This window comes from Passer montanus, unplaced genomic scaffold (assembly GCF_014805655.1).
Source record: "Passer montanus isolate IOZ18808 unplaced genomic scaffold, ASM1480565v1 scaffold17, whole genome shotgun sequence".
Classification (NCBI taxonomy): Eukaryota; Metazoa; Chordata; class Aves; order Passeriformes; family Passeridae; genus Passer; species Passer montanus.
The window spans coordinates 5,462,605-5,478,815 of NW_024364270.1; the positions used below are offsets into that span (position 1 = coordinate 5,462,605).

At 37.2% G+C, this 16,211-nt stretch overlaps 1 protein-coding gene across 8 annotated transcripts in view; it reads left to right on the forward strand.

Moving 5' to 3' along the window:
* NAV3 (neuron navigator 3) overlaps window positions 1–16,211 on the forward strand; it is a 509,399-nt gene that overhangs the window by 428,284 nt on the left and 64,904 nt on the right. For all 8 annotated transcript variants that reach the window (XM_039704096.1, XM_039704092.1, XM_039704094.1 and 5 more), the window contains one exon: window positions 15,067–15,205. In XM_039704096.1, coding sequence (XP_039560030.1) covers window positions 15,067–15,205 — 139 coding nt within the window. The remainder of the gene's footprint in view (window positions 1–15,066; window positions 15,206–16,211) is intronic.

Here is a 16,211-nt window from a genome sequence, read left to right on the forward strand (position 1 = left end):
TAAGGGATTTTAAAAGAAATTACTTTCAGCAATTGAACTATAAATAAAATAGTGAAAGTTTACTTCAGACAAACTCTGGTAGAAGTTTTAATACCATAAAATACAAGCAAACAAAAAGCCAAAAAATTGTTAGAAAAACATAAATTGAAGAATTTGGTAAGACAAAAGGCAAATAAACAGAGAATGAAGTATCAGTAGATGTCAGAATTGTTTTTGCTAACAAATAAATATCTTGACTTCTACTGACAGACTATTTTGATAGTGGAAAAGAATAAAGATATAATGAGATGGACTCACATGCTGCGCAATCAACAGGAGAGCCCTTAATAGCTTGTTTATTTTCCAAGGATGCACGCTCCAGAATTCCCAAGTGTAAGCCATCACATTTGACAGATTTGAGAATGACCAGAGGCCTGAACCAGCAGCTTGCCATATTCATCTCTGCCAAATGATTTTAATAGCAGAGTAAAAGTGGGGGCTGAGTGCCTTGTCAGTCTTGGGAGGCTCCTAGGCTTTGCTGTGTTGCAGATAGGCAATGCCTGACTCATACCCATATTTTAATAAGAGGAGAAAGGAGAAAATTTACACTTTCTCAGAGAAAAACTTGAATAAGTGAATGAAAATCCAGTGGAGTCTTGTTTGTCACAAGAAGTAATCCTGTGATGTTTTCTGTAATTATCTGTAACAGCAAGATTCTCTTTGCTTTATGTGGGAGCATCTGCCAAGAGCTGGACAAGTCTTTGCAGCCATGGACAAGTCTGTCTGCAGCCATAGACAAGTCTGTTTGCAGGAGACTGGAGCTGGCTTCCAGCTTGAACTTTGATTTGGCATTCTGGTTTTTACTCATCATCAGCATTAATTACAGTGACATTTTGGCTTGATGCCTAGATTTCTGTAGAATGAATCCGAGGCCAAAAGCAAGTGTGTGCTTAAGCCAGTGCTTGTATCAAGTGCCTCAGCAGAGAGAGAAGTAATACCAAGGGAGGGGCAGGCCAAACGCAGAGCTTCGCAGTCAAACACAGAGTACCCTCTAGGCACTGGGCTTTTGAACAGTGTGCATATATTATCTCCAACATCCAGGTTTCATATTGTTATTAAAAAGGAATCTTTAACCCATTCAACTAGCGCACTTAAAACAATCATCTGTATTTAAGTGTCTAGCAATCAGAACATTAGAATGGTGTTACTTGAATAAGACATGAATTTCACATTGATTTCTCTTAGATGCAATGTTAAAGGTGCCAACTGAAAATCAGAGATTTGAATGAAGGATAAGAGAGCAGCCATCTTTATTAAGGCAGTGAGTTAGCAAAACGTGAAGGTCAGAGGTCCTCTGACTGTTCTCTCTGGTGTTCTCCTGCTTTGGAAAAAGCCACCAAAAATAGCAAGGCAAGTGAAGAATAGCCTCTGTGATACTGCTGCCCCTTTGCCTTTGCAGCAACTGAAGCACTATAGTCAAGAGAAGGGAGTTGTGTTTTTTGCACAATTTTCTTCTGCTCTACTGCAAAAGAAAATTGTAATCATCATTTACTTTTCTAGAAATTTAATGCTGAAATAAATGTTGCTTCTCTCGTAGTTGGTCCTATCTGTTCCATTTTAGCACAATAGTCCTATTAGTTACCCAGTATAAGATAGGTACCCCGTTACTCGAACTTGAGTTCTCCAAACCCTTTTAGGATGTTTTGTGTTTCGTATTTATGCCAGTAATTCTGTATCTTTCCTGGAAAATGAAATTTTGGGGGGATTACATGTGGGAATGGGAACTTCTTATAAGGAAGAAAGCTAGATGTTGTAAGTATTGATTATTTGTAGAAGAGCTATCATACCAGTAGTAGTACATATTGTATGTGCTGGGAATTTTAAAAGGTAAGTTTACAGTAGAGTTTTTAGCCTGCCATAACCTGTTCTCACTACTGCAATATCCTCTGCCCTTTAATTTCCGCTGCTTCTGATAATTTTACGTGGTCTGTCAGAGAGCAAAAATTATCTGAATTTAAGGTTAAATGGGAGAGAACAGGGCAATTTCAGGTGAAAAGTAAGTAAACAAAGTACTTGACTAATGTAAAGACAACTTACTTTCTCTGCTGGAATTGCATGGGAAGGTTTTTGCTGCAGGGCCTGTGCTGCTGTCTGTAGTGCCCTTTATCTGTATGTGTCTAGGGTAGAGACGATGCAGCAATTCAGTTCTCCAAACTCCCCTCCCTGCTAATGTCTAGAGCTCTGACCTTTGTAGGTGACATTCACCCTTTTTTTTTCATGCAGGATTTGAGCTTGGTGTCCCTTTCTGCTGCAATCCATCATACTCCCCCAATCTCTTGCTGTCTGGTCTTCTGTTGCCTTTCTTGCATCCTAATTCTTTCTGCAACATTGCAGTTGAGAATTTTAATTCTCAGTTCTCCTAGCAGGTGGTTAAGAGGATTCTAGTCCTTTCTGTTCTCTTTCCAGCAGGACTACAGGCTTCATGCCTATCCTTTACGGTTTGGTTTTTGGTTTTGTGGTTTTTTGGTTTTTGTTTTTTGGTTTGTTTTTTTTTATGTAGAAAAGCTGAACTGAAAGAGCAGTGAGCATGCATTCTTTCTTTTTATTTTCTCAATAATTTTAGATCCACTTCCCCACTTTCACAGCTCACCTGGGGTTGGGGTCTTTTGGGTGGTAATAGTAAATACTGAGATTACTCTTTATATTACTAGAATTAATTAAAAATTCACACAGCTGCAAGGATAGCTTGTACTTAAAATGTGTCTTGCTCACGAGCCCAATGGAGTCATCATCATTTTGGAGGACATTTAGACAGCTCTGAGATGAGGTGTCCGATACAGCAAAGAGAGCTGCCTGGAGACATCGTGCCCCTGGTGCCAAGCAGGATGCAGTGGTACTGACAGAGCACATATGCCTTGACAGACAGTAAAGATATAACAAGTGCCAAAATCTCCTCCCCTACAGTCTCTGTCTGCTGCTACCATCCTCAATCACATGTGCATGGCTGGGGAGGACCAACCAGAGGACATTTGTCTCTGTTATTCACAACTTTGGTCCTATCACAAAATTTTTTTTCTGCCCCTTGGTGTTGACCTCAGTGCACTTCCCAATCTTCCAGATTCCATTTAAAACAGCCAAAACTAAATTCCTTAAATTTTTGATAAATTTTGATATGTTAGGGGAGTAAATCCACTCGGACAGTCATTTATGTGTCTACAGGGAGATCAGGCATTATTTTTCTGCTGGTGAAAATGTTTACAGGCAGAATTGGGTCCCCTTTTTAAAACCTGCCATTCACACCACCCCCACAAGCTGTGTCAAAAGCATCTTGAATCCATGAGCACCACTATTCTCTTTCAGTCAATCTGGCAATAATAGTAATTTCAGTACTTTCATCCCCGGGAAAGGGAGACCTCATGGTGAGATACATTAGTGCAGCCACCTTTACAGCTGATAAGGGTTCCTGTAATGTGGTGTTCTCTGAAATATGAACTAAAAATAGCCAAGGGAATTATTCTGTTATCCAGAAGAAGGACTGCAACTTTCTGAAGGGTTTGGGCTCTTCATGTTTTGTAGAAAATTGTTTACAAAACAGAAGGTAGCAATGCCTCCAAGAAGTATCTGTCACTGTACTAGGAAGAATACCAAAAATTTTAATATGCATACAAATTGGTTATTGTTTTTTGATTGTGTATCTTTAGAGATTTGATCAAAATATGTAATTTCTTTTTAAAGGAATTTTTTATCTTTTGGCTCTGGTTTTGCATTCAATTTTGAGGGTTTTTTGGGGGTTTTTTTTGGTTTGTTACAAGAGAAATTCAAGTATGTTTCATTTAGGAAAAAAAATTATATTTGAAAATTTTGGGTTCCATTTAATGTTATCCTTTATTATTTATTATATATACATTATTTCATATGTCTAGTATATATTATGATATTTTATTGAAGATGCTTAAATTTACAGAAAGGTAGTTTTATTCAACGTTAAATCATTTCCACAATGATTTGAAATATCAAATGAAGTACATTGAACCATCTGAAAGCTAAGATACAAAAAGAACATTTGTAGTGTCCTATTACACCTGTTTTCTCAGTTAAAGAGAATTATTTCTGATTGCAGTACAACTAAGTATAGATTGACTGAAAATTAAAAATTAATTCCTAAGCGATTCTATTTTTTGAGAAAATTTGTTTTTAATTTTGCAAGATGTTTGATTTTCTATTAAAAAATAGTGTACTGTCATTTATATTTTATTTGAAAATTTCCACCTATTTTTATATCCCCAAAGTTCCATTATGGTTTACTCTTTCATAGTCCAGAAACCTAAGCAGTTTATCTGGCCTATAACTTACTCCCAAATCCCTGCCTTCTCCAGACTCTTAAAAATTGGATAAGGATTAGGTTGAAACCTCAAGTAACAGTTCCATAAGTGAGCTCCTACACTCATTGGCGAGATAATAAGCACATGGCAGAGGGACTTTTGAAGAGATTATGAGACTGAGGATTGGGTGCCACTGGCATATGGAATAAAGAAAGATGTTTGAAAATGTCTGATGATAAAATAAATGACTGTGATCTCTGAGCACAATTAAATTACTATCACTGTCAATGACTGCTGTTAACAACCATGTGAAAAGCAGTCATGTAACATAAGGTGCAAATTATTAGCATTTATATTTGCTGCAAAAACCTGGCACAAATCAGGATTAAAGATAACATTAAACCCTTCAACCACAATTTATCTTAAACTAAGCAGTGTCAATAACATAAATTCCAAGATAGCCCTTTAATGCAGAGTAAAAAATCTTGAACATTTGAGATACTGAAAAAATATCAAATATCAAATAAGTGCTTGGATGGTTAAACCTCTGTAAATAAGTCAGGTTCTGAAATCTGTGTTTTCTAAACTTAGCACCCTGATCTTTTTGGGCGAAAAGGCTAGAGGGTCCTGAAAATCTCCAAATCTCAAGCCCGAATAAAAATGTTCTGAGAACCTATTTATTAAGAAGAGACTGAAGATACACCTGAACTGAATGAAGCTTTTGGTTTTGCTAATTTATAAGCAGTCTGATTTTATGTATAGAATCATGAATGTCTGATACATTTAATTCATATTGCACATTCCCTCTCAGAAATACATCTGCTTTGTTTCTGTCTTCATGTGGCTATGCATTCGCTTGAGAGTTAAGAAATATAATTTTTTGACCTTTATATTTTTGAAAATTTTTGTCAAAATCAGCCAGTAGTTTTGTCCAGGCGGAAGTGATGAGCAAGACACTGAATGGCAGATGCACAGGGAGTGTGACCACTGAAGCCTGTAGTCCTTACTGATGCTGAAAATCAGGTCATGCAGATCCAGGTTTCTGCTAAAGCTGTAACTTGGGTCATTACTCAGCAAAATTTGGGAAAGAAGCAAGATATATGAGATGCAATCCTTGCAAACAAAACCAAGAAAGGAAGGACCCTTTTGTTCTGCTTAATTTGCCCTTTGCCAGACAGGTTGTTGTCATGATGCTGACTGCAAGCAAGTAATCCTATTAGGTTTCAGGAAATAGGCTTATACCTTGTTATATGAAAATATTTGGGTGGATCAAGCTCTCAAAGAGGTTCAAGAGGGAAGATTTTTATTAAGAAGTTCTTTAGACCTTGAACTAGCACCTTTTCCCATAGTCACAACTTACTGCTAAACTGAACAAACCTGCACCTCCCCTTGAGACTTGCAGGGAGAAAATACTTTGCGTGAGACTGTGTGTGAGGAAGCCCATTGCCCCCCTCAGACTGAACTCACTTTGCACTTTCAGAGGCACTGTTTTTCCAACAGTTCTCGTGTGTTCAAGGATGCATCCTGCAGCTGGAATGCTCTACTTGGATGGCAGTGCAAGGCTGCCAACTTGGGACCATGTTATGGTAAGAAGGTTATTAGGGAGTGCTGCAATAAGGTGACAGGGATAGGAGGGGTCCAACTCTATGTTGTTGCTGCCTACACTTGTAAATGATGATTTTAAAAATCCCAGTGAAATTATAAATTGAATATAAAAATTTTGGTTTCGTCTCTGTCCACCACATCTTCCTATTCTAAGGAAAAGACAATGGGGGGTAACAGATATTCATCACAAGCCAAAACCACTCCAAATTTTGCTGTACTGCAGCAACAAAGCTGTATCAAGCTGCTGGATTTAAGACTTGCTACATCATGGAGATTTATAGGATGAGTATCATGATCAGAATGAAGACAGATTTACTTATCATTCTGCTAACATAGTTATGTACACTGTTTATTTCAAATTGAGTTTAATCAGGCGCAGACAAGAAAAATAAATCCTTGCTTCTGCTCATAAGCAAAACCAAGACAGGTAGTTCTAAGAACAAAGACGATTAAGCGTGTGAGACTGTACACAGCAGAGGAGATTACCAGTAAATCAGGACTTTGACACTGGTCAAATAATTACCGGGCATAGTTCTCCTCTGAACAATTATCAGGAGGGTCCTTTTGGTTTCTTAATATGCTGTAGAGAAAAGATTGAGTAAAGAGGTTTGATATTTCAATGTCTCCCTCCAATCTGAAGCAGTTGACTGACAGTTTGCAAGGTGAATGGCAAATTCTGCTCATCTCATGAGGTTTATGGGGCTGGTTTTGGTATGATTTTTCTTTGACTATAAATGCAGCTACCATGAGATACTTTGCATGTGGGCATCTCATTTATCTTTTCCATTTTGGGGACGGGAATTGGCCACATACAAAGTGAAGAATGAAATTTTTACTTCATAAAGTGATGAGGTAACAAGCAGTAATAGGGCTTTATATTGCTTTTCAGCTTCTGAAGAACTGCATGGGCAGTTTTTGTTTTGTTTATTTATGCTCATTCAACTAATGTTAATTAACTTGTCTGAATCTGCATTTGAAAAATGTAAACATCTCTTGCATCCAGTGTGTAGAAAACTTAACAAACAGCAGTGGGAAGATAATTCCATCAAAAGATTTTCTCCCTTTGTTATGATATTGTCAACAGCACTTGATGGAATTACTTTCTTACATCTTGCTTCAGCCCATATGTTACAATTTAGCAAGGATTGTTAAAAATATAATTAAAAATGGGTGCTGTCAAAAAAAAAATAACAACCCAAAAATAAAACAACCCAGAAATACCAGAAATAAAATATCTTGTTAGATGGATATATATTGTTTTATTCACTTCCCTAAATTTAATTTTACAAAATTCCTTCTTCTGATTGTTTATAAGTTCTGTTAGGAATTTAGAGCTAGGTAATGACTTTCTGCTGTCCCTATCATGTCAGATTAAGTATTGTATTCAGAAATAAGTGGAAACCAGAAGGGGTTCTGGCAAAGACTTATTCAGATCCTGTGGTGTGGATATGCAGGTTTTGCAAGGTATGTATAATTATCTTAAGGAATGTAAATCTTCCACTAGTTCATTTTTTTTCCCCCCGCTGGGTCTAAAACCAAATTATTTCTTAAGGCACTTATGAAATGCTTGGAAGAATATGGAAATTAACTGACCTTGCAAAAATGCATTTTTCTTTAATTGTTCTCTAGGGCTAGCTGTATTTCCTGTAGCAGTATATAATTTTCTAATTGGATCTTCTTAAAAAATAAATTTCTAACCTGAAAAAATAAAAGCTTGTAAAGTGATACTGCATTAAAGCAGATGCATAAATGAATTCCTATTATTTTTAACTCTAAAAAATTTTCCTTCAAATATGCATTTTGAAATGTACATGGGATGATTTTCTGCCTTAAAGACCTCAAAGTAATTTAGGATTAAGGCTTCAGCAGTCACCTTGTTTTGGTGTGACAGGTGATGCATTACACTTGCTGAGGAAAAAGTGGTGAAGTATGAGTCCATCTGGCTATGTTTTCATTTAGCTATGAGCACAGAACAGCTATAGGGAAATTTATGGCTCCTGCAAGTTTCTAGTTTGATTCAGGGCCTGGGCTTTGGCTCTCGCAGTCTGTGGAATGAAGGAAAGTATTGATTTTGCAAACTCTGTGCTCTCTTGAATCTGTCTGTGAAGGGTCAGCGTAGCTGTTCCATGAATAATGAGCAGCTGAGATCACAGTAGAAGATTTAAAAAGGATTAATTCATGTTGAATTGAACTTTGAAGGAGATATTTTGCCAGCTGATATATTGGCACGTTAGTGAGGAGCTGCTTTAAGTAAAACTGTCCAATTATTTTCTTATCTCTTCCTCTTAATGAGCTAAGATGACATTTCTGTTCTCAAAAGTCAATTATGGAAGTAGCTATAAAATCTTTATACTCAGCTGTATCCTGCCTTACTCTCCTGAAACATGACCTGAAATATGGATGTCAAAGAGTTCATGGCAGCAGCCCAGAATGCATGCTAATATTTGCTTCACTGGTGTGCTGTAGAGAAGTAATGACCACCTGCATGGAGTATGTTGTGGAGGCTGATTTTTGCATTTTGTTCCCTGTTTTATGGATTTTATCTGTGTAGAAGTAGCTTAAACACTATCTTCCACTTGAAGGGTTTAACTTATGTGAGTAAAGGTGTATTAAGTTCAAACTTTCTTCTGTGGGCATATAGTGTAAGTCCTTTACTTTGCTGTTACCTCTCCAGTCTTCCCTGCTTACCCTTTGGATGTACCTGCCTTTGTCTGTTGACTACCTAGGGGATTAAATGCAGCTTTTATTTCCTAACTCACATTTAATGTAGATGCCTCATATCACTGATACCAAATGTCTTACACCCCAGGTAGCTGTTCCCCTCACAGGCACTTAAATCTAGGGATTTAGTATTTTTAGAACACTGTAATTCAAATAGGTGTCCAGTGTAACTGAGGATGTCCAAGTCCTACCACTGCAGTAGACTACTGTACTAGCATCTTATTTGGCAAACATGGAAGTGTGCTATACTAATCAAAGAAATTCCTGGTGTTTCTCATACATCTGCTGTTTCTAAGAAAAATTGTGTAGTGACATCCAGTGGCTCTAAGAAAGGGACAGGGAGACCTGCATCCTCTATGGATTCGTTGACATAAAACAATGAGCTGTGTGCAGGCAAAAAAAGGGGTAACACCTTACTGCTCACCACTGATCTGCTCTTAGTATGGATTAGTAGATCCTCAAACATTCAGAAGTCAAGTTTTGTTTTAGCTCTGAATGTTACTCTTGCGCCATAATCTCAGTTGTCTTACTTGTCCTCTAAAACCATTCCCCCAAGCAGGAGAAATACACCTGGGCACCACCCTGCATGTAGCTGCCATGGCATTGTGGGATTTAGAAGTGTTTAAAAGGGCTTCACAGTTTGAAAACCCGAAGTTACTACAAAAATTAAGTAAAAGTTGTTTTGCTAAATGTGTTCAGATTCCTTGAATCACAAACCCATACAAACGTCCCTGGGGGTATGTGAGTTCCATTGGCATTAGCAAGAAAGTGACTAAGGGCTTCTCATTCCTAATCAAGTATGTATGTCTACTGCTGTGGTCTCAAGCTCTTCATGTGCAGTACAAAACATGTGACAAATACAATGCTACTTTTCATTCAGCTACAGAGAGAACAGTTACTCTGATTAAATGAATTCTTTAACAGGAAAGATTTTTGTTTTGTTTTCTAGAGCTGTATGTTTGAAAGCTGTAGCTCCTGCTTCTGCTTACAAAAATGGGTAATGAACCAAAGAAAAGAATGCGAGCAACTTGTCAAATTGTGCAAGGACTGAGTACATTGAAGAAACCATAATTTTCTGGCATTCATGAAAGCACATTGATTGGAGTCTTGCTGTGTCTGATGATCTTCTTGTGAAAAGCTTCTTTATTTGCATACTGAGGCACATTGGCTGGAGGTGGTCTCAGAAATTAATGAAGTCTGCCAATATTCAAACAAATTCCAGGCACTGACCCAGCTTAACAGTATGATGAACTTCAATAAGCTGGCAAGTTTAAGGGCTTGTAGGAAAATGCTGAAAGTAGAAACAGGAAGGCTGAGTGAAACAATGATCATGGCTAAGTGCTCTGTCATGTCTTGTCTGCAACTAGACTGCTTTGATTTCCTGAAACAAGTACTTTGAAAGGAGACTATTTTAGGTGTCCATGGATCTAATGCAGATTGTTTGATACCACTTCCTTTCATCACATGCCTTCGTAATTCATTGCTCTTCTAATCCAGTGCATTTTTACTTTCAGGCATCATGCAAAAATCTAGAAAAATATGTTGCATATTATCTGTGGGTCCTCAGTATGTAGGCTACAGTCAAATTGCATCTTTGCCCTAAAGCTCTATTGCTTTGCTATTGCCTGCCTGATGCATGAAATAATGTCTTATTTTTTATAAAATATTCCTCATTTGGTTCATATACTTCAGTGTGTGAACTCAGAAAAAACCTCAGATACTTGTGGAAAGCAAAAAGTTTCATGAGCACAGCTGAGTGGAATTTATCTTTTCCATTTGAGGATACTTGTTGGGATAATCTTTTTGTTTGTAATCTTTGTTGAGCTCTACATACTGATGTTAAGCACCGTGTTTTGCCTTCAGATACCTTGCTATTTCCAGAACATTATGTGGTAGGGAGGTCAATGAGGGGATTATTATGAGGAGATCTTATCAGTGCTAGCACACACTAATGAAAGTGAGACAGAGTGATAGTGGAGACTAACCAACTGTGTAGATAGAAAGTTGTGGATTTCTCAGCTTTATGGTGCATTTGATATGGTCAAGGAGCTGAAATGTTGCTTGAAGCATTTGGAGCAATTTGTGAAGAACTGGAATGTGTGCAGTATTCATAGCCACCTATGCCAATTACTGACAATGTCTTGCATCAAAACAGGCAAGAATTGTTCAGGTTTGAAAGGTGCAAGCTAGAATTAGGGGATGAGGTTTAGCTAGTGCAAAATTATCTCATTGACATAACTAGTACATCACAGGAAAACAGATTTAAGCAGAAAGCATACTGGCAAAGTTACTGCTAAGAGTCTGAGCAAAGTCAGAGGGCATGAGGTATGTTTTTGGATGAAAGCTGTAACACAGCCATCATTTTAACCATTTGTGCATGTATTTTTCTCCATTTTACAGATGTAAGGCCAAAAAAGAGGTCCTGGGTTTTGACATGCAATTTAACCTAAATTTTAAGGTATCCCTGCAGCAAAATGTAGGTTCAAAGTACATATTTCCGTGCATTACATCTTTGCAAGTTGAATGCAAACCACTAAAGTAAATTAGAAGCTCTTTATTGGTATCTGATTTATTTTAAAATGTTGGTTAAAGCAGCCACCTTGCAGATTTCAGGGAGTCTGGTACACCAGGGATTTCAATTATGCTTCATATAGTCCCTTTTGTTAGAGAACTTTCAACTTCTTTGAATGAAGACAGAAGGCGTCTTTCTATAACGGAAAATTCAAATTCATCCCTAAAGCAGACCTCTTACAAGTATTCAATTAATTAAGCATTTCTAGAGAAAAAAAATATGTGATTGTGTTATCTAACACCATGGTGTAATATGCATTCACAATGAAAGCAGTGACTGCTGGGCTGTTTGCTTATTCTCTGTTTGCTGATTTGAACAGAGACAAAGCAGAATGAACTGAGCTACCAAAAATAAAAATCTTTCAGGTACATGCAAGCAGTGATTTTGAAGACACTTAAGAATTATCCAGATTTAAGAAGATTTAAGATTTCTCTTAGAAATAGCAAAATTCATATTCTTAATGAGAAGATTATATCTTGCTGTATATCAAGGTTCTTCTTGAGATCCTGTTGGGATCCAGGGGTTTGTCAAAGAAAAATTTCCAGAACTTGTCAAAAACAATGCACTTTTCTCTTAGCTTCAGTCTCCCAGATAGGTGAACACCATTTGCTGATATTTTCTTTTAAAGAAATCAGCCTGAGTCTGACACCAAGAAAAACGAAGCAAATTCTGTCAATATTATAAGTAGTTAAAATGTGTTTTTTAACAGCTAAGTGGTGTAATGCATTAATGAGCAGCAGTGCTAACCTGACCTGTTATAGACTCTGTAGAACGTTTGAAAAAGAGAAAAGTAAATGAAAAATAAAAAATGAAAGACAAATCTCAGCCAGTATATTAAAATATAAATGAATATTGTTTTGATGAAGGGTAGGAGGAACAAGAACTAAAATTAGAGTTTGTTGTAGACTCCCACAAATGGGTTTTCAGTCTTGAAGTGATGCACAATAATTTTATCAGATATTTTTGTCATGAGTTTCTAGTTTAAAGGATACATTAATATGAATCATCAAGAATTTTTTTCCAAATTATAAACAAGGCATTTTCATTATCAAAAACATACATTCTTGTCTGACAGCAGCTCTACTATTTAGAATTGGGGAAAGAGGTCTATAAAAGTAGAAACAGTAAATACTGAAATACAAAAATTTAGCTGCATGAACAAAGTAAAACAATTCTGGATAATACATTCAAATACATAAAAACAACAGTCTTCATTGCCAAAGGGATAGATGATGTGGTCTATTCTGTTTGGAGTTTTTGGTTTTTACTGTTTCTTTTCGAAAGGTAAAACATTGTGTCTCGTAGGCATCGGTTTCTGTAACAGTCCTTAGAATATGCCAGAAAGAGAGTTTCAATATTCCTGGTTTTTGTAGGCACACTGAATATTGTCAGAAATTTTGGTGTATGAAAGCCTCGAAATTTATAAAACACCTCAAGCACCTATCACAAGAGGAAAAAAAATCCAGGCAAATACAGTGATGATTCTGAAGGGTCAGTAGTAGAGGTGTTAGAGCTATCTTTGATACAACTTACAAGATGGCCATGAGTGCTCCCCAAACCCACTAATAATCCACTGGTGAGTGAGGTGTGATGAGTGTGAAACACCACAGAGAAGCCATAAAACAAAACATGATCACATTAATATTTGCCTGAAAACACTGGCTATAGAGAACATCCTTATTTTTTGTGAATCAGCTGAACTATTCCAGAATTTAGAAAATGTAAATTCTCTCACAGAGAAAAAAGGAGCAAAAAATGAAGTATGAAACATTAAAATAGAGTATAATAACAAAGGGACATGGGAAAAGAAGATGAAATTTTATCCCCAGGGTATTAGGTAGACTCAGAAAACCAATGGTCAACTATTATTTGACATGAACGTCATACATTAAAAGCTGATGTTCCTTCTGGAAGTATCTAATACATATCCTTTTGGATTTAGTTTATGATCTTTTTTTCTCTTTTTTAATGACCAGCTTTTCATCAGGTAATACTACCTTTTCTACAACTTAATCACATTTATATTATTTATGTTTTTATCCATCCTTAAGGTTCATAGTCGTAACACTGTTCTAAAGGTATATTCCCATGTGGTACACAGTGTTTTATTAACGGCTTTTTATCATCAGTGAAATTATGCATCACATTAGACAGTGAAAAACACAGAAGGCCTAAATGACTAGTGCTTCCGAGATGGTTCTTAGATGAATGTGGACAGCCTATTATGTATGACATTATAATTTCATTATTAAATCATTCATGTGTTTATCACCTGGAAATGTAGCAGAAGACATATTTGTTTGTATCATTGTACTCAGTGGTGGAAAGTGCAGCCCTGTAATAAACTCTTGCCCTCTGAAATATGTTTATCTTGTCACTGAGCAGGTGTGCTAATGTGATTTTTTACCTTTTGCAAAAGAAAGGTAATGCTTGCTGCAGTTGCTATGATACAAGACTAGTGCACTGAACTTTCTGGTGCATCAGCACACATTTTGTTCCATGCAGTTCCCTGTCACTGCTGCAGTCTCACAAAACTCCTAATATAAAATAAGGATTCACTGATATTTTTCTTGTTTACTCTGAATGACTAGTGCCAATAGTGCTGAGCTTTAATTTAACTAGGAGATTAAATTACATGTTTTTTTTTCTAAAAATCATCTCATGAGGCTACAGCAAAACAAGGGTAAAATGCACTTTCTTGTGTTTGGGACTTTATCAGCGGGTGTGAACACCTAGCTTTGTCTTGCTAGAAGTTATATATCTAAAAGAGGCTTTATAAACCCTCTCCTCTCTAAGAGAGGAAAAGAAAAAAGGAGGCACCTTCAGTGGACAGTTTGTCCCACAAGCCTGAGACATGTTAAGCTGGGATGAGTTACCTCCTGGAGGAGGCTGTTTTTAATAGTGGTTAGAGAGGACACCTAGATAACTTAAATGAGATACCAGACTTATATCCCTAAAATTATAGGAGATTAATCCCATTGGAAGTGATAAGGTGAATTTTTTTCGAACTTTTGGCCTGTGAATAATCCAAAACTAGATGAACAGATGGAGATGTAGCAAAATACTGGAAGTGTAATGCTGTATATGGCAAAAAAAAAAAAGTCAAAATGTAATGTCATAGAGAAGCAATTCTGTAGAGAAAAGTCTGAGAAATACAGATCAGCCTCCCTTTCATGCAAAAGCAGGGCTTTTGTGAGGGTGGGTAATGACATTTCTGTAAGAGAAGCCTCTCTCTCATTTGCATCCTTTGCCTCAGTCTCCCAAAGCAAAACAGTTGATAGACTGGGTTTCTTCAGAGATGTGTAATGTATTCTCTGTCAGCTCCAGTGACTGTATTCTCAGGGATTCCTATTTTGATGACATTGCACTAGCTAGACAGATACTGAAGACAAGAAATAAAACTTTTGAAAATACTGGCTTCTTCCTGACAGTGGATTAGTCTGCAGAAAAGATACTCCTTTAACTTTTATGTAGCCTGGCAATTCATCAGGTCTTCTCTAAGATATTAATACAGTTTTTTTTTTGACTAGCAATATCAGGTAAGCTTAATGGATTTCCCTGCCGGTGTAATGAATGTGATTGCAATGAAGCATGAAACAAACTGTTTTAATGGCTTACACTTTCATTTGATGGTAATTTTTTTTAAGGACACCTGCATCTTTCATTAGTTGAACAAGCAACCACTTGACTGCAAATGAATAATGAATTTAAAAGTCTGAAGAACAATATTCATTGTACCTTAGGAAATATTACTGAAAAGTTTCTGGTAAATCACTTGAAAAATAAGTAATCACATCTATTGATTTTGAGTTGCCTTCTGCCTGTTGAGACACGGTATGTAAAATAGATGTGCTCCTTTCTCTGCAGCTGGGATGACAGCAGCTCAGTTAGCAGTGGCCTCAGTGACACTCTTGACAACCTCAGCACAGATGATTTGAATACCACCTCATCTGTCAGCTCTTATTCCAACATAACAGCCTCTTCAAGGAAGAACACTCATGCCCAGGTGAGTAGCTTTGTTGCCATTTGTTGCAACACCCCCATGCAGGATAGAAAAAGTTTGGTATCAATGCCTCTAAATGAATGAGGTATTTGTATCTTACAAAATCCTCTTTTACACCTAAATGCAAGAAGCCACAGACTCCATTGACCTAGCCTTGGGCTGTAAGCTGACATTCCAAATTCAGGGGCATGTGTTACTGCTGAGGGTGCTGGCTGGTGAGACCCAGCTCTGCCCACCCTGGGGGAGCAGCCCAGGTCCCAGGTCCTGCTGCATGCTAGCGCAAAACAAATGCAATATGATTGGATCTCTGATTGTGGATTTCTACTCACTTCAGCTCATTTGGAGTATCTCTTGCAACAGATAACTCAATAAAAAATAATATATTTTTTACTTTTTATGAGCTGAAACACATTAGGGAAGAAATATACAGGCTGTGCCGTGCTTTCAAATGACAGAGGTTGTCTTCTCCCCATTTGGATCCAGGGATGAAAGTGTCAATGCAAGGTGACAATGCATAGTGTCAAAGTAGAGTTCTTAATAGCATACAGACACAAACTATATACATCATACATACATGTGTCTGTGTGTGTGTGTGTGTATGTAAAGCTCTTGTGGCAGGTATCCAAACATTTCTTCCCAACTCCCCTCAAAATTGCAAGTAACAGAGAAGTCAATACAGAATCCTTGCAGGACTTGGTTTCCTCCAAAAAAGAAATAAAACCAGAAAAGTTTGTCTCAGTAGGAAAGTATTCTCTGCCATGTCATTTCCTGAACTTTGAGACTGAACACTCAGCACAGAGGAAGAGTGGCTGCCTCCAGTGATTTGATGTCAAGTATGCAGGACACAAGACTGACACTTCTGATTCCATTTAGACTCCTGCAGGCAGCCAGTGTCTGCAATTCAGTGGTCTGTTTTCTCAGTGTAGATTTCAGCAGACTCCGTGAGCAGGAGAAAACCACATATTTGTTATTCCCCCTCCGACAATAGGGAAATATAGTTAGTTTTGGA